Source organism: Microcaecilia unicolor, chromosome 9, assembly GCF_901765095.1.
Source record: "Microcaecilia unicolor chromosome 9, aMicUni1.1, whole genome shotgun sequence".
Classification (NCBI taxonomy): Eukaryota; Metazoa; Chordata; class Amphibia; order Gymnophiona; family Siphonopidae; genus Microcaecilia; species Microcaecilia unicolor.
The window spans coordinates 134,364,459-134,383,813 of record NC_044039.1 but is presented as its reverse complement, the minus strand read 5'-3'; the positions used below and the strand labels follow the sequence as shown (position 1 = coordinate 134,383,813).

Here is a 19,355-nt window from a genome sequence, read left to right as displayed (position 1 = left end):
AAACTTTGCAATCAAAGGAAGGTTAAAGATTGGCTGGTAAGAGGTGTATGATATAAGGTGTCCAAGGCAGAGCTTTTCAAGACAGGCCTGACCCTTGCCTTTTAAGTTGAGAAGGCAGAACACCTGTAGACAAGGATAAATCCTAGTGAGAAATTATGCAAACTCTTTTTATGGGCAATCTTTATCTAGTAGAGCAAGAATCCTGGGCCAAAGTGGTAGTATGTAAGGCTATAATAGCCTTACTGATATTCTCTTTTCCAGGACAAATAATGTCCATCTGTTGTATTGAAGTACACGAGAGGAGTCGCGCATCATCTCGTTGCTCATGTCAGGTGTAGAGGATCGGGATTCATAATAATTTCCCCTAACATTGGGATGAAGAGCACAGGAAATTAGACAGAGCAACAGGGACATTTATTAACTCTTGGACAGTCGTGAAAAGCTCCTGTGTAGGTTGTGCCTTGTCTATATAAGTAGTAAAATAGGATAGCTTCTGCAACTGCATGCTGGATAGCCCATATGATTCTTTGGGTTGTAATGCATTTTATGGAGCCAATAAAATATATTGTAGAACATCAGCTTTTGAAACAGATAAAAATATCAGCTTTTGGAGCAGATAAAAATATTTTCTTCCTTTCAGCCTTTGCTTTGCATCTGAAAAAGGCACCTTTGTGGTCTTGAAGCTTATGTAGGTACATTACCCAAACCTAATACAGCTAATAGGATTCTGCAATAAGGAGTTGCTCCAGCATTTTCTGTATTCACAAATTTTATGGGGACCGTCTTGTGCTAGTATATAGTTAAGTGTAGTTATAACAAACTATTTATTATAAAGCTCAGAAGTGGCCTAGTGGTTAGGGTGGTGGACTTTGGTCCTGGGGAACTGAGGAACTGAGTTCGATTCCCACTTCAGGCAAAGGCAGCTCCTTGTGACTCTGGGCAAGTCACTTAACCCTCCATTGCCCCATGTAAGCCGCATTGAGCCTGCCATGAGTGGGAAAGCACGGGGTACAAATGTAACAAAAAAAAAGAAAGAAAGAAACAGTAGTAATGCGCTTGATACAGAATGGGAAATTAATTAGATGGGAAGAGCAAAATGAGATTTCATGTGCACCGCCTTGAGTGCATTCCTTCAAAAAGGTGGTAAATAAATCCAAATAAACAAATAATAAATATAGGCAGAATTCTTGGTGCAGATTGTTGTAAGATAACAACATTTGCTTCACAATTAGTCAAGAAGTACAGTACGCCATGGGGGTATTCAACCTTTTAGGAATGTATATTTTACAATATCTGGTGTGTACAACTAGTGCTCTTTAAAAGTTACAAGGATTTGATAAATATTATGCTATATTTAATTGTGTCTTTACAGGATTTTTAATGAAAGCTATATACCTCATGGACTGAAAGTGGTGCAGTGCTACGCCAAGGGAGGTCTGCGGTCCCTGATGCAGCTGGAGAAGCGCTGGCGCCAGCATTTTCTGGACAGCATGCAGCCCAGCTACCTCCCACAGCGGTGGTCAGTGGATCACAATCACAGTAAACTGCTAAGAGAGTATGGGGACGATTTGGAGATCAGGTTGTGAGCCAGATATTAGATGCTCATTGGTAAGATTCTCCAAGGATTGTGGTACGTTGCTTGGGATGACTTTAATTTTCAAGGACGTGTATGGGTGATTATTCTAAACCAGCGATACTTTTTTATCAACAGCAAAAATGAAATTTCTCTTAAATTATTTTTTATTATTGTAGTGTGCAGCTGTTCCTCGCTTGACTTATTCCAGTATTGGGTTGAAAGAAATGACTATTTCTTACATCAAGGAAAACATCAAGCCCCCTTCTCCCTTCCAAGTGTAGCAGTACACTCACTGTGTTCAAGTGTGTTTATATATATATGTAATAATAGTGGGAGAAACTGTGACTCACCCTTTGGAATATTACCGCTCTTATGTCTCACTGGCATTTGATTCCTCATAATCCCTTTTTCTCTACTCTAGTAGAACTCGCATCCAGTCTGTGAGACCCACAAACTCTCTCTAATGACTCTGTACAAGATTGATTTGCATACCTACACCCCCCTTTATTATACATAGATCAGCCTTATGCATATTCATTAGGGATAGTCTGAAAACCTGACCCATTTGCATACCCCAAGGATCAGAATCGAATGCTATTGCTCTAGTCCCTTTACATAGACTTAAGGTTGTAAAAGGGTGTCCCTGCACTATGCTGTCTGAGTTTTTTTTTTTTTACATGTTTAAGAATCTGCTAGTGATTCTGATTTTTTTTTTTTTTAGACTTCATAGGTCTTCTGCTGTAAACCATCTGCATAGGTACATCATAAGCTGCAAAGGTCCCAGATTTTATCTTTGTATTAGAAATTGGAAATATAGATTTCACATGCTTAGATAAAAAAGAAAACTTTTGCTACTTTATCAAGAGTATGCTGCTTTTCTAGATTTTTGCTTTGCCTTTTCATCTTTGCATCTTGCTGTGCTCCTGCAGTAGGTGACCAGTGATCCTGACAGCCATTCCTAGCACTGCTTGAACAAGGCTTTGTCTCGTTCACCTCTCAAGGCAGAATGTGTTGCTGCCTATCGTTCTACTAAGGAGTGTGTATGTGATGTGCCTGCCTGGGGTACAAAAATTGCTCCAAGCACAGTATCTCCTCTCACTGGCAGTGATAAAGTGACAGGCGGGGCAAGGGGTGCAACCATAGCTCAGTATGGTCCTGTTAGTCCAATGTATCTGTACAGTCTCCAGATTGAAGAGGCGAGGTCTAGGATGAAAGTTGCATTGAGGTAAAGAAGGAATCATTTACCAGGGGGTGAATACCTTTGAGAAGCGTTATGCTTTTCTTCAATTTTGTTTCGTCTCTCTGTGTGCATTAGATTTTAAAGCACATTAAAACATTTTAATGGAAAAAAAACCCTGGAAAAAGTTCCGCAGCCACACCCCTTCACAAGAGCAAAAGTCAGCAGGTTTTCCAATGTCAGCAAAACGCCAAGAAAAGATTTGTTCCTTGGTATTGAATAGTTGCTTAGTTTTTACATTAGTACGCTAGCTGGTTAGCAACTTGATTTTCCAACTTTACACAAGTAAGTTCTTATAAGTTGTAGGTATCGAGTGTCTTTGTTTCTTTCTGTATCTTTTCCTTTCATGAACATGAGGGGGAAGAGAGTACGATACAGTTTTGTATTCATTATTAATGTGTTGCTCCTTTGGGATTTTTTTTTGTGTATGTGTTTTTTGTTTTTGTTTTGGCTCTCATATTTTCCTAAGCCTGTATAAATCACACCAAGAAGCAGCAACCTGAGAGGGAATGTGATGGCTTCACAAGATACTTTAAATAATAGTGACAGGCAGGTATTCCATTTCCTGGTACTTAATGCTTAAATTATGGAAGAATCTCAATCTCCTTTCCATTAACTGGGAACTGATACAATCCCTTCTTTTTCTTGTCATGTAGGTAGATGCTTTTGACATAGCTTTGTATCATGAGCTTTGAACTGTTTAATTCCTTGCTGTGAAGTAATTAATAAGAGCTAGTGAACTGCTTGCAAGTACTTTTTAAGAAATCCAACTGTTGTGTCTGAGTTTCGTTGCCAAATATATTTTTCTGTTTAAATTTTGAAAAGGCCTTACTCAGTATGGGAGTGGAGCATAATTCTAATTCTCTTAGTTGAATTACAGCCCTAGTTCTTTGATCTAATTCATATATTCTTTATCTTTAAGGCAAAAGGTGGATAAAATATTTGGAAAGGACCTTCTTTCCTTTATGCTGACATCAATGTCGGTAGACTCTCTTCTTATGTTTATTTATTCTTTATTCTAATCATAGGGATCATTTCAAATTGGATTAGGTCGATGGCATGATATACATTTCGGTAAAATGACTTGACCTAAGATTGTTTTCTTAGTATATAGTGTGTAGAGAGAGGAGGGGAAAGAAAAATGTAACTTCTGGAGAATGGCCCCAAAATCACAGAGGTAGACGATTTGCAATCTCCACTATGGTGCAACCAAATTGCAAATCAAGTGGAGAAGGACCATAATGCCACAAGAAATTAAAATATCATTTAGCCTGACTTGGCCATGTTTTGCCCATGCAAGGGCTGTGTCTGAGTATATAAAGAACTGGTAATATATAAAAAAATTAAATATACGTCATAAAACGCAGAAGTTGCTTACTTAGACATAAAAAGTGCATCAGATTAAAGAATTGCATAAAAATAAACATGATGATAAAACATAGTATTAATGTGAAACTGTGTGATAAAAATGAGTTCAAAACTGTGATAGCGATGAAATAAAGACAACCTACCCAATTGGTATCTCCAGGTGTCCTCACCTTGTTGGTTAGTACAAAAAAAAAGGCAAACCAATATAAAGTTTTATCTACTGAATTCATTTGCCTTTTTATCTATTGGAAAAAATCGCACTGCAGCCAGGGTTCAATTAAAAAAAAAAAACTTCTCAGAATTCATTGGAAAACTTGCACTTACCGGCTCTCTATTCCTAAAATCCACAATCCCAGACAGTTTATTTTTTTTACATATGACCAATAAGCAGATGTGAGAACCTTTTTATACCTCATATACATATATGAAGGGCTGGACTGGACCAGACCTGATACAGCCTAGTAGTCAGCTCAGTAGGTGCTTGAGGGCCCCCACTAGTACTCAAATTCCTCGATTAAGTTCATGATGAGTTAATTTCCATTGGGTTTGGCACCTCTAGTAATTTAGTGAAGTTGACTCCTATGGGTGGCAGCATTGGTTGACGGATCAATTATCTGTATGTGCATGTGGGGGAAAATAAGTCATCTTGAAAAGACCGGACTGTGTCATCTTACAAATAGATTCTCTTTTAGATGATACCAGATTTGTTGGGGATTTCAATGAGTGAAAATCAGACTGTACTTTTTCTCATATGCTATCATTCTTAACTACTTGTTTCTTCAAGATATTGGCTGATAATGAAATGCACACCTTCAGAAGGAGGCCTTACAATTTTGTTAAGACAGAAGATGCCTTGAAGAGTTATTATGTTGTATTGAAATAGATATCCTTTTTATTTTCAGTTTTTTTTAATTGCAAGAGAAATTGGCCAAGGTAGCGGCTAGCTGTAATTTAGAACCTGAAGTTAGGATTTCAAGTCTAGTTAAAGTACATTAGACGTAAAGATAAAAGCTCTGAACCCTGCAGCATTTAAAGGAATTAGGAAATATGGCAAAGTTTAAAGGACACAGAGCATGAAAACTCAGTATTAACAACTGCAAGCCAAAAAGTTTCATTCTAACCTAGCTGGTTGTTTAAAAAGTTTATTATGCACTTGTTTTCTATGTTGGTTCTGATGGTCTAGTAGCTACATTTCACCGCATGAAGAGACCAAAAGAAAACCACATTTAAATTATTAATTAGTTTTTGTTTCATTTTTATTTATATCAATCATTCAGCGTCAGCAGGAATACTGTTTAATTGCTGTATGTGAGTGCACACACAATGTACAGCCTTTAGAGTGGACATGACAACCAAGAGGTGTTTTTTTGTTGTGTTTTTTTTGTGTTGTTGTTGTTTTCTGGTGTGCAGCCTGATTAATTCTCTCTTGCTAGTAGCTTCCTGGGTCCCTGTCAGAAAGTTTTTGCTTAGTTAAATACTCCAAGCTTAGACCTAAGAGCAAGACAGCAGTTGAACCTGATGCAGTAAAGAATAAAATATAAAATCCGGCTGTTGCCAATATTGATCTTGTAAGTTTCTTGTAAACATCCTGTTGCACTTCCTGTCTTTCAGCAGGGCAGTTTTGAACCAGAGCATTGCTAGAACAATGCCATTTTGTATGCAAGTGAGAGGAATCAATTGGTATTAACACTGTCCAAAGTGAGGATCCAGTCTCAGTGGAGAATCTCATACTTTTGTGTGTACTATATAAATATATTATGAGGCAGGTAGACTTTCTTCGCTTAAAATTTTTTTAAAAAATTAAAAAAAAAAAGTAGCCTGCGTTATAGTGTATATATCTGTAAATATACAAGGAATTTTATTTATTTAATACTTTAGTCAATGACATCACATTTAGCCTCAAGATAGACACAGTCAAGTAATACAAATTCATGGGAACTTCATGATGTTACATACAGATTATAACAATTAGTGTAAACCTCAGTTCAAGTACAATCAATCCCACCTTCCCCATACAGAAAATAACAATTGATTAAATTAATGCCAAAAGTTCCACTTACAAGACTACCCAAAATAGATATTTTTCTACATTACTTTAAAGTAGAGCAACTTAAATCTTGATCAAAATCGTCTGGGCAACCAGTGAAATTGATAGAATATGGGGTCATGTGAGTTCTGATACTGCAACTAAAACCCACACAAACTTCTCAATAATTTGTAACCTGTTCAAGCTTTTCAAAGGAAGCTCTGATCTGAGAGCTGGAATAACCAGGGAGTACTCTACAGTCTTTCATTATGCGGCAGTCAAAGGCTTAAAGAATTATAGTAATCTAACCACTAAAATGATTTGTAGTGTATGAAATAACAGTTACAGATGTATGAAGAATGTGGCACTTTCTGCAACCAAAAGTAATTTCTCTGATTTGTATTGAGTGCCTCTGAATCCATTTGTAAATACAGAATGGTGCTTCCATTCAGCATTACTGTAGTCTTCATTATCTTGTTTTAGTAATCATAGTGCCTAATCTTAAAGATGTGATTATTTTGCAACGAGACAACTGTATAGTAGACTTGAAAAAATACCCTTTTGTAATGTAGTGTCTGTATTTAATTGTGTACATTTGCAATAAAGAGTCATCTTTTGTTAAATATCTTAATTTTCCTTTATGGTCTTTTCAAATTTAGCTACGAGTCCTTTTATCCCTCACTGATTCCTTTTCTTCAAAATAAAGATTGTATCTGCCGTGTCTTTTCAGGAACATTGTTTGTAATATTTTTGGAGCAGGTTTAAGGACCCTCTATTTTGTGCAAATGGGAAAAATGCCATGATTGAGTGAAGCTTCTTAAGCAAGTGAAATGTGTTGAGAGCAGCTTTCTATAGACAGCTCTCTGGTTTCTCATTTATTATTAAAGCTTTTATTATGAGTAAATCAGTACATGCATTTTTGTACTGCCTGTTCTGACATTCATTCTCCTGCCCAGTGGTGTGCCTTGTTTGTGCTGTGGTATTTTCTGTTTTAGCACAATTATTTTTGGCCTAATTTTTATCTGCTAATTGGCTACCATGGAGAATTTCTATTAAACAGGTCTCCAAACTCTTCATGTTCTTTCTGTGTCTCTCACCATCTGTCCTTAACGAATATCTGCTAGTTGTAAGTGCATTATCCCCCTAATTCTGTATATATAGTGGAGTGGAGGAGTGGCCTAGTGGTTAAAGCATCGACATCCAGAGGTGCCTGGTTCAATTCCCACTGCCGCTCCTTGTGATCTTGGGCAAGTCACTTAACCCTCCATTGCCTCAGGTACAAAATTTAGATTGTGAGCCCTCCAGGGACAGGGAAAATACCCAGTGTGCCTGAATGTGATTCACTTTGATCTACTACTGAAAAAGGTGTGAGCAAAAGCTAAATAAATAAATAAAATATAGTCCTCAAAATTGTGCTTGCAAATCTGGGCATGCAATTTAATTGCTTAATGAGCCAATAAGTACTGATAATTGGGTGCTAACAATTATTGGCAATAAATGGAATTTACATGTGCATCTTTATAGTTAACCATTCTATAAAGATGTACATTTAAAGTTTTCCACGCAGATGTGAAAAGGGGGTGTGGCCATGGGAGGTACATGGGCAGGTCCGGCATTTCTAGGATTTGTGCGCAATGTTGTAGAGTTTGGATGATCCGTGCCTGATTTATGCATGTGGATTTATACCAGGGTTCAGTTGATGTAAATCCTTGCGCCCAATATTGGGCGTGAATCCCAGCACTGATCTAGAATTAGCACCCAACTCCTGAGTGCCATATATTTTTTTTGTTTATTTTTGTTACATTTGTACCCCGCGCTTTCCCACTCATGGCAGGCTCAATGCTGCTTAGTGTGCATTTTTTTGGGAACCCAAATTTGTGTGCTATTTATTTATTTGGATTTGCTCAGAATTGAGTTGAATCCTACGTGGACAATTTTCAACACTATTACACCCAAAAAGAAGGTTTCACCCACATAAATCAGCTGCCTAAAAACTGTCCACCCTCAGTTCAGCTAAAATGATGCATATACTTGTCTATCACTTTTAGCGGCAGTATTCCTGGGCTTGTATTTTGTTTGGGGGAGGAAAAATAAACATATGTAAATGTCATTCTCATCTCCATGCACATTATTTTTCAGTGGAAGAAAAGTGCCTGCAGAAAAAGCAGGTGCACTTGTCCATGGGCACTTGCCATCCATGGCAGTTTTCAGAGTGAAAGTGTATGCATACGTTCACTTTGAACATTAGTGCAGAGTCTGCAGGTGAAAAGTATCCATCGCTAACAGGTTTTAAAAATTGTTCTCTATTGTCATGTTGTCTGAATCATAGTTCCCCGTATATATACACAAAATTCCACACCTAGGCATATTCTTTGTCCTAGATGACGGGCATTGAGTTCTTGTTTTCCTCGCAAACTTGTAGCCACAGGAATGTACTGTGAAGTACCACAAGGTGGCCTCAGAATTCAAGATTATGTTTTTGGCATTTGGCCTATATGAATGAGTTTCTCTGAGTTCCTAGTACATGGGCTCTCTTATCACTGAAAACAAGCACAAATTTGTCATTAATTAGCTTCCATGTTGGCTGTTTAAAATAACCAAATTTTAAGCCCAAATTTGTATTACTTATTTCAACATATTTCACTGTTTTTGGTTTGAGGTTTTTTGTTTCTTCCAGAATGAATTGAGAAGTTTCTCCCTTCCTTACCTCTTTCTTCACTGCAGCTCCTTGTGACTCTGGGCAAGTCACTTAACCCTCCATTGCCCCTGGTACAAAATAAGTACCTGAATATATGTAAACTGCTTTGAATGTAGTTGCAAAAACCTCAGAAAGGCAGTATATCAAGTCCCATTTCCCTTTCCCTTCTCCCAATTTATCATTTTTTCTCCCTGATTTAACATTTGCTTTCCTATCATTTGATTGTGTTTTTATTGCAGTTGTAAACTGCTTAGTATCATGCATGTGCAATCAGCAGTATATAAACAAATAATTCCCCTCTCATTTGCAGAGATGAGTGGAGATGCTTTAGCAGGGAGATGTGGGAAGCTTGTTTTGCTGCTGCTGCTGCGTATGCAGGACATATCCTGTGGATAATTGAAGGATTTTATTTTTTCAGATTTAATTACCTTTCCAAACTTGAGCTCAAATCAAATAACATTCAGTATATTTCCAGTGCTGTCAGTCACATTTCATGATCAGAAAATTGTCAAAAATGGAAACTTAAGTTAAAAAAAGCAATGCATACAAATAGAATAATTATGTACTTTCAAAGTGTATGTAGAAGCCTATAGCATAGGATTTTTTTCCAGTTGACATTCTAACACTTAAAATGCAACTAACCTCCCATGAGTTTAAAAGAAGATCTTCCTAACTCAGAAGATCTTTATTCAAACTTGGCATTTAATGCCCAGCTAGACTGGCTTCTGATTCCATTGTATTGAAGCAGCGTTTTGTTCAGAAAGGTGCTACAGTAACTTCCTCTTTCTTTACATTGGTTAATTGGGGTTCTCAGACTCGGGCATATTTTCAAAGCACTTAGCCTTCCAAAGTTCCATAGGTTTCTATGGAACTTTGGAAGGCTAAGTGCTTTGAAAATATGCTCGTCTCTCTTGGTTAAATCGTGCATTGTAATGAATTGGTCGGTTAGGCTGATGTGACACTGCCAATTTTAGAGCAACAGTCCATGCTCTGAAAAATACTAAATTATCTTTTTTTTTGTACTTTTAATTTTCAGAGCATGAAGTGTTCTAAAATTGGTGCTCGATCTCCCAATAGCCCATCTGACTAATGTGTTATAATGACCAAATAGCTTTCTCAATGGGCAGTAGTCAAGAATGGGCTCAGGAAGCAACACGAAAAGGGAGAAGTTAATGTAGCACATTTCTGTTATATTGTATAGTACTTGCTGGAAGTTTAGATACAGCTTTTAGAAACACTATTTGTGGTTTTAGATATGCATAAGCTGACATTTAGAAGCTTATATTGCAGAAATGTCTAAATTAATGTTTTTACAAAGCAGAACTATAAATTTCTAAAACTCATACTCCTTGAATCTGACTTAGCTATACCTCTGAATAAACTGACTACCTGTCTAAACTCAATCCAAGAATGGGCTAAGAACACTAAACTTTGCATGAACCCAAGTAAAACTGAGCTTCTGTGGGTCCCTAACACAAGTGAGCATGGACAGATGCCAAAATCTCTTTTGGGCAATACAAACTCTTCTTCAAGTCACAAGTAAGGACCCTTGCAATACATCCAGATTCAACACTTACTCTGATCCCCCAAATCCAAGCAACCTTCAAGAATTGCGTCTATTATTTGTGACAACTAAGCTGTCTCTCTCCTTACATTGAGAAGGTACATATTGTCTCAGTTGTGCATGCCATGATAACATCAAGACTGAATTACTATAATGCACTCTACACTGATCTGACTATAACAGGTTTGCACCAGCTCCAATTGATTCGGAATACTGCAACAAGACTAATAGAAAGTTGTAAGTGAAGTAACTACATCACACCATTTTTGCAAAAACTTCACTGGCTACCAGTACAATACAGGGCTAAATTTAAAACTGTCTGATCCTCAATTCACGTCCAAGGTCACAAAGGTCCTCCAAAGGATCATCCCTAACCACACCAAAGAGCATCACACAATATGATACCCACCAGTGAGCCTTCTCCAGAGTAGCCCCCTTGCATTGGGATGCACTTCTTGAAATGCTTGGCTTAACACAAACCTATCTCTGCTTCAAGAAGCAGGTGAAAGCGTGGCTGTTCAACTGGGCATTTAATGGAAGAAATAACTAACTTGCCTCACACTGTCTCTCCAGCAGGACATGTTTAACCATTCCTACCCTAGCTGATAATTTACAATTCTGATCTCATGTGCAACTTTCTTTAAATCAGACCCCTTATTTTCTTACTCCCATTACTCTATCTTATCAATCTATATGTTCCATCTTTGCTTACACTCTGCTATATATTAAAATGTTTTATTGAGTATTGTGCTGATGTAAGTAACAAAAATATATATATATATATATACACAAAAAGGTTCCTTAGAAATTATATTTAAACATCATTTGTGGGCCATCAGAAAAAGTGGGTGCAACCCTTATCGGGAGTGTGAGGCAGAACACTCATACACCTCGCTTGAAATCCCCATCGGTCCTGTTCTTTTATTTTGTTAAACGTTTCAACTCTTCAATAGTTCATATTCAAAAGTTTCTGTTCAAATGTTCCATTAATTCTCAATGAAAATTTCAATATATCTCATAAGTCATTCAGTTCTTCTTGTATGTAATACGAAGGTAGACAAATACTTATTTTAAAGGCATTGGGCTAGAGTTTAAGCTTCAAGATCCTTATTCTGTCGGTTAGATTAGCAATTTCAGGGAATTCCTTCTACTGAACTTTGGTAAAATCTGTAAAGTTTGTGGACTTTTTAGGACTGCTCCCTTTTTAGAAGGAATTCCCTGATGCAGCTATTCTAACATGGTGAAACATAGAGGTATATCGGATCTATGGATATGAGAGCAATTTCTTAGAATTGCTACCGGCAGAAGTAAAGGCAGAATAAGGATCTTGAAGCATAAACTGTAGCCCAATGCATCTAAAATAAGTATTTGTCTACCTTAGTATTACATACAAGAACAGCTGAATAACTTATGAGAGATATTGAAATTTTCATTGAGAATTAATGGAACATTTGAACAGAAACATTTGACTATGAGCTATTGAAGAGCTGAAACTTTTTATAAAGTAAAAGAACAGGAATGATGAGGATTTCAAGTGAGGTGTATGAGAGTTCTGCCTCACACTCCTGATAAGGGTTTCACCCACTTTTTCTGCTGGTCTACAAAAAATATTTAAATATAATTTCTAAGGAACCTTTTTGGACACTTTTGTTAATAGTTGGTTTCCTTATATAGATTTTTGTGACCATGTATTGATTTTCAGACTTTGTAATGTAGTATATTGCCTATGTTTGAGTTATTCTTGCTGTACACTGCCTTGAATGAATTCCTTTCAAAAGGCAGTAAATAAATCCTAATAAGTAAATGGTAATAAAATGGACCAAATACATGTGTAGAACATACATGTTTAGATGCTGGTACATCATGTCATATTGACCCTATTTAGAGTTTTATCCAGTTTAAATGTTTGATTTTTGTTGCAACAAGCACTATTTCAAGAAAACGTAGTATAAAGATCATATTTAACAACATTTCAAACATGTCCCATAACATCCAAGTAGTTTCCAATTTTGCTACCCCCAATTTTCATAGTAGTGCGGGTGCGTGCACACACCCTCCCTTTGAAAATCCTATTTGGATTTTAGACGTATAGGTTCTAAAATGGATGTAACCAGCATATAAATGTCCATTTCTCCATCTATTTTAGAACAGGCTCTATGTCAGGAAATCCTGTTGTAAAATACTAACTGAACTTGAGCCCACCTGCTTCATCCGTCCTTTCTAAAATGCTGCTCCAAGTGGTTTCCCCGGTGAAGGGCATGGAGGAGTAGCATAGGGACCCTTTTACTAGCACCACTGTGCTCCTGCCAGAGCTTAAAATGGCATGCCCCAGGATGGGTTCAGGCCTCCTGTGGTAACTGCTGAATCAGAATGTGTTAACTAGAGAATAACATGGGGACAAAGTTTGTCCCTGCCCCATCCCCATGGGTTCTGTCCTCATCTGCAGAAGCCTCGAACACTTATGATTCTATATTTAAATCTTTTTATTAAAGTATAAAAAGGAACAAAAAGCCAATTATTGGTGCTAATTAGCTTGTTATTTGGATAAAATATGCACTCAAGTTGGGTGTGTGCCCAAATTTACACCTGCATTTTTTAGCACTTTTTATAGAATTAGGGGATAAAGTCTTTGTGGGCCTGTTTTTAAGCTGTCTACACTGAGACAAAATGAGTGGATACTTTTTACCCATAGCCTTTGCACTAGCTTTCAAAGAGATATCATCAAAAAAACACTTAAAGTGTGCACATATCTGTTTGTTCTCATATGATATATACCAATATAGATACTTAAGCAAAATAAAACAAAACTCCCTTCAGTTACAGTGTAGCTGCAGACTTCTGCTCCTTTTTGTGTATATACTTTTTCCATGGAAAGTCACTAATTTCTAACTGAAAATGGAATCTTCATGTTTTCCTCCCCTGCCTTAAACATACCCTAGGAACCATCATCTCCCCCAAATATGGCTTAAGGTATGCACCTCATGGAGCCCACCTCATGTACTTTATTTAAAATCATTTATAACCTGTCTTACATAGATCACAGCAGTTAACTACTAAAACATACATAACTCAAATTCAAACATAGTACCTGCCTAAGCAATATAAAGCAGCATTTCTGTTGTATAATCCAATATTATGCAAAAAGTGGCTGGGTAGAAATGGTGATCAATCCTTGAAGCTGAGAGCAGTACTGGCATGTGCAAACTGGAGCACCTTAAGCTACTTCTATTCCCAATGTGCGATGGTCAATGGGCAATTTATTCCAAGTGTGGGCACCATTGAAATAGTCCTGATCTTTCATTTCTGCAAACTGGACTAGCCTTACTGATGGAATATGTGAGAATTGGGATATTGCCAGATACTTGTGACCTGGATTGGCCACTGTTGGAAACAGGATACTGGGTTTGATGGACCTTCGGTCCCAGTATGGCAATGCTTATGTTTTTATGCCCTTCTGACTAAAGAGTGTGTACTACTCTATAACTCCTTAAGACCCTGTTAAAATACAAAGGAGCTTCTCTAAATAAAGCTTTCTGTATTGAAATTGACATTTAAAACGTACCCTCCACAAAGCTGGTAGCGTATAGCAAGACATTGGGAGATATGATTAAAACACGATGCTCCAATAATAGCTGCATTAGTTGTAAAGGCTGAATTGTCTGATTTGGTAACCCTAGAGATAATGATTTATAATAGTTTTACTCAGTGCAGGGCTAAGTAAAGATTTCAGTCTCCACAGCAACTTCAATTCAAAAATGATGCATTGATAATGTCTTTAATATGTGATATCAAGTGAGCTATCAAAATGAGAGACAACAACCTGTGTTTTTACTGTAATCTGTGTAATTGCCTAGTTTGACAGCAGGTGTTCAAAATCTCTATGATGACTCAGTAGCATAGCCACAATTAGGGTAATTTTAATTGTGCAGCTAAAGTGCTATATACATAGGTAAATAGCATTGAAAAATTGTGCTCTGTATTTGTTATCATTTTAAAAGCAAAATTTGGGAACTTCACAGCCATGGATGCAGTGGGATGAAAAAAAGGACTGACTTGGCATCATGTCAGAAGGGCACAGCTATCTGATCATAGTAGGTTAAGAAAAAATCCAGATTGATTGGCTTCTGCAAATGGTACTTTAATAACAAAGTTGGATTTGCTGTGAGAATTATTTTTATTTAGAATCCTGCTTGTTTAGTAGAAATATGAGCAGGGTTCCTCATCTGGCCATGATTCCACAGCCATAGGCAGAACTACAAAATCTAATCTTTGCCATGGACTTTAAAGGTCCTAGTGAATCACTGCAGGAGGTGGGGTCCAACTCAAGAGAGATAGGTGGACACATCTGAAAGTGCCTTTGTAGCTTCCCACCTTTCTCTGATTGGGCACCAGGAGATGATGGAGAGCATCAGCATGTTGGGACATGTCATCATTCTGACTCTGACTGCCACTTTGAATGGGCGGGGATAGTTTCTCCAAATGGGTTAGTTTTGTGCATACTGTGACAGCAGTGTGGTATTCTGTATGATTAAAGCAGTGGAACTTCATACTTCCCTTCCTCTTCCTTATAGGTGGCTGGTTCTATGAGGAAGCAGATTTTGACTCGTAACCACTTGTAACCACTCGCCTCCACCTACCCTCCTCTCTTCCTTCCCGTTCACATTAATTGATTTGATTTGCTTACTTTATTTATTTTTTGTCTATTAGATTGTAAGCTCTTTGAGCAGGGACTGTCTTTCTTCTATGTTTGTACAGCGCTGCGTATGCCTTGTAGCGCTATAGAAATGCTAAATAGTAGTAGTAGTAGTAGTAGAGGCTGTGTGAAAGAGGGGCTTAGGGAACCATTAGCGTCTCTGTGATAAAGGAGCTAAGGTTGCATTTACCAAACATCTCCCTGGAGCCCCCACAACTAGTTGGCTATTTTGGATAAAATGGATATGCATGATAAATTTGCATATGAAAAATACAATAATCCACAGAGGGAACAGGGCAAACTACCAAATAATTCAAAATTTCCTGCTCAACTTGCTGGTAAACGTGGCCACTACACAAAAACAATGCAAAAACCAGCAGAAAAAGGCAGGGAGTACAGCCTCAGCTAAATGACCCCTCCGTGACAGTGTCTCAGCAACAGGGACTAAAGCAGGTACTATCAGAGGCACACGGCCCTGTCACTGACCAAAACTATAATACAAGTGGAGAAAAAAGCCAAATGCATAAAAAAAAAGATTCCATCATGAAAATGTGAACGGTTACAATATGTCAGGTATTCTAACTCTTGCTGCAGAATCTATCCCTACATTGCCAGAGGAAACAGGGGATTGATTATGAAAGAGAATTGATGAAAGGCCAGTTTGTTCAGTTTAAGGCCTGTGCTCACAGTCTGGTGAACTACAACTGTGTTCATTGTTGATTTGGGTGTTGCTGATTTGTATGAGGTCACCTAACTAGAGAGTGTGCTGGTGGCGGTGTGAGCATTGATTTGCAGAGAACTCTACCAGACTGACAATGCATTGATTTTACATCCCTCTTTGTAAATAAAGAGCTAGCCTTGCAAAGGAAAACATTCTTACAGGTAGCAATGATGCAGACAGGCCTGACAGCATTTATTACCAAGACTGACTTATGCAAGTGGGACTGAGGAGGAAGAGGGGAGGGGTATTGAGGCTCACATATTTATGTCCTGCTGTTCTTTCCAGACTCCCAGGAAAGAAAACATGTTTTCTGCTTTGTTGACCAGAAGGAGAAATTATCTTAAAGTCTTTTTTAAATTATTTCACCCATATTTGTACTGGTAAAAAATAAATATTTTAAGTGAGATAGTATATCCAGCATTCTCTTAAGGCTGCCAACTGGAGGGGTTATTTATGATGAGGCCTGCTGCCACTGGCAGTGGCTAAAAACTGGGAATGGGCTGTAGGGGTTGGGCTGGCAATCAGTCCATGACCTAATAATCAGTCTTTTTAATACTAACACTGTCACAGCCATGACAGAAAGTGCCGTGACAGCCCTGGAGCTTTGAGGAGCATGAAGAGGGAAAATGTCTGTACCACTGGGGGGGAGGGGGGGGGAGGAGGAGGAGGAGGAGGAGGAGGAGGGTGAAAGGAGGAGATGCTGTACCAATATCTCTTACAAAAATGTTAAAAATAACTTGTCCAACAAACCTTGTGGCATGCCACTGGTAAAGATCCATTTCCTCAGAGTGAGCTCCATTTACCACTACCCTCTGTTGCCTTCTACTCAACCAGTTCCTAACCCAATCGGTCACTTTAGGTCCCATAGTAAGGGCACTCAGTTTATTTCTAGGTTGTCTATGATGAAGTGTGTCAGAAAGCTTTACTAAAATCTAAGTACACCACATCCTTCACTCTCTCTCTTGATCTAACTCTCTGGTTACCCAGTTAAAGAAATTAGTAAAATTTGTGACAAGACCTGCCTCTAGTGAAACCTTGTTTTCTCAGGCCCTGCAATCCATTAGATTCCAGAAACCTCACTATTCTCTGTTTTAGAAATGTTTCTGCTTACTGCAGAGGTCAGACTAACCGCCCTGTAGTTCCTATCTCCCCCTTGCTTCCGCTTCTGTGAAGAGGGACCACATCTGCCCTTCTCCAGTCCTCTGAGACCACTCCCAACTTTAGAGAAGCATTGAAAAGTTCAGGCAGCAGAGCTGCCAAAACGCCCTTAAGTTCCCTTAGTACCCTTGGATATATGCCATCTGGCCCCATCACTTTGTCCATGCTGGACCATAGAGGTGAGCAAGGAGATGGGAGAGATGCTGAACATGGGAAGGAGGCTGAATATTGAGGTGGTGGTGATGCTGGACCTAGGGACAGTATAGAGAAATAGGAGATATGCAGGACACAAAAGGATAGGGAGACAATGGAGATGCTGGACATGGCCACAGAATAGGGAGAGAAGGGCATGCTAGACATGGGAGAAATATGCTGGATGCATGAGGACAAGGAGATAGAAGGGATGCTAGACATGCAAATGGAAACAGTGAAACAGAGGGGGATGCTGGACATGGGGGGAGGGGACATGAAGACAGACAGAGGAGACTAGATATGGAGGAAGGAACAGGAAGAAAACCAAGGAGTAGGGTGAAAAGCGGATGGTCCATCCAAGAACACGAGGGAGACAAGAAGATCCTTGTACACAGTGTGTATTTGAATGCACCTAAAAGACTTGACATCATTCTTCAAGCTTTGCTAGGTCCCTCCTCATGTTATCCACAATATCAAGGGTGTCTATCCTATTACAGATTTTGGTGTCATCTGCAATGAGGCAAATCTTACCAGACAGATCTTCTGGAACAAGAACCAATCCTTGCAGCACACCACTGGTAACAACCCTTTCTTCAGAGTGAAATCAATTTGCTACTACCCTTTGCCACCTTTCACTCAACCATTTCCTAACCCAATCAATCACTTTAGGGCCTGTACTGAGGGCATTCGGTTTATTTGAGAGGAGGGTATTTAATGTATTATTAATGCAATTAACACATTAGAATTTTAACACAAACAAAACTAATGCATTAAATCCATGTTAAATACGCACCCCTGATTCAAAAGATAGGAGACATTGGGTAACAGAAGCCCCTGTACCCCCTGCTTCACAATTTCCACCGCAGTTCTTCTTCTTATCTCATGTGTGTCGCTGTTGCTTATGCCTCCACCACCTCTACTCATGGCTCTCCAGGAGGGAGCACACTTACCCAGCTCACCTCAAAAAACAGTCTTCAATGCTTCAGTGCACCATACAATCTGGCTTCAGCCTCAAGGAGCACTGGGAGAGAGTAAACGACTCTGGGGCACCTTACTCTTTCCTTCCAAGCTACTCTAAATTTGCAGTGTCTCATCTTGTTCCCTGCCCTGTCACATATATCTCTTTCCCATGCCCCTGGGTCTCCAGAAAGATGGAGGCTCATGCCTGTGCACACACTGCTTCACTCTTTCACTCATATCCATGCCTATTCTACCAAGAAGGGGGCGGGCTCTCAGGAGGCCTCAGGCATCTTGGAAGCATTGTTGGGATTTTGGAGGAGCTGTTTGTCATTCTAGGTCTCTTTAGCTCACCTGCCTTCTACTTCTAAGCTGTTGGTTCATAGTCCAGCTGTGTACCACAGAGCATTCTCCACAGACTCTTTGACAAAGGTGACGTATCCTGTGAAAGGCTCTCAGGGTGGAGTGGGAGACATAAACGGACATTGCACCTTTGAGATTTAATAACCCCAGTTTTCTCTTTGACTGTACATAATAACATAACATAAAAGCTGCCATGCTAGGACAGACTGAAGGTCCATCAAGCCCAATATCCTGTTTCTAACAGTGGCCAATCCAGGTCACAAGTACCTGGCAAGATCCCAAAACAGTACAATACATTTTATTCTGCTTATCCTAGAAATAAGCAGTGGATTGTCCCAAGTTCATTTAATAATGGCTTATGGACTTTTCTTTTAGGAAGATATCCAAACCTTTTTTAAACCTCGCTAAGCTAACTGCTTTTGCCACATTCTCTGGCAGCGATTCCAGAGTTCAATTACACATTGAGTGAAGAAATATTTTCTCCAATTTGTTTTAAATTTACTACTTTGTAGCCTCATTGCTTACCTCCTAGTCCTACTATTTTTGGAAAGAGTAAACAAGCAATTCACGTCTACCTGTTCCACTCCACTCATTTATAGACCTCTATCATATCTCCCCTCAGCCATCTTTTCTCCAAGCTTAAGTCCCAGCCACTTCAGCCTTTCCTCATAGGGAAGTGGTCCCATCCCCTTTATCATTTTTGTTGCCCTTCTCTTTACATTTTCTAATTCCACTATATCTTTTTTGAGATGCGATGACCAGAATTGCACACAGTATTCAAAGTGCAGTCACACCATGGAGT

The 19,355-nt window shown here is 38.7% G+C and overlaps 1 protein-coding gene across 2 annotated transcripts in view; it reads left to right on the top strand.

Annotated features, from left to right (window-relative positions):
• The window catches only part of EXD2 (exonuclease 3'-5' domain containing 2), a 42,418-nt gene extending 36,447 nt beyond the window's left edge, over nucleotides 1–5,971 (top strand). For both annotated transcript variants that reach the window (XM_030214448.1, XM_030214449.1), the window contains exon 9: nucleotides 1,373–5,971. In XM_030214448.1, the coding sequence (XP_030070308.1) occupies nucleotides 1,373–1,586 (214 nt within the window). In that variant the 3' untranslated portion in view covers nucleotides 1,587–5,971. The remainder of the gene's footprint in view (nucleotides 1–1,372) is intronic.
• The last annotated feature ends 13,384 nt before the right edge of the window (nucleotides 5,972–19,355 follow it).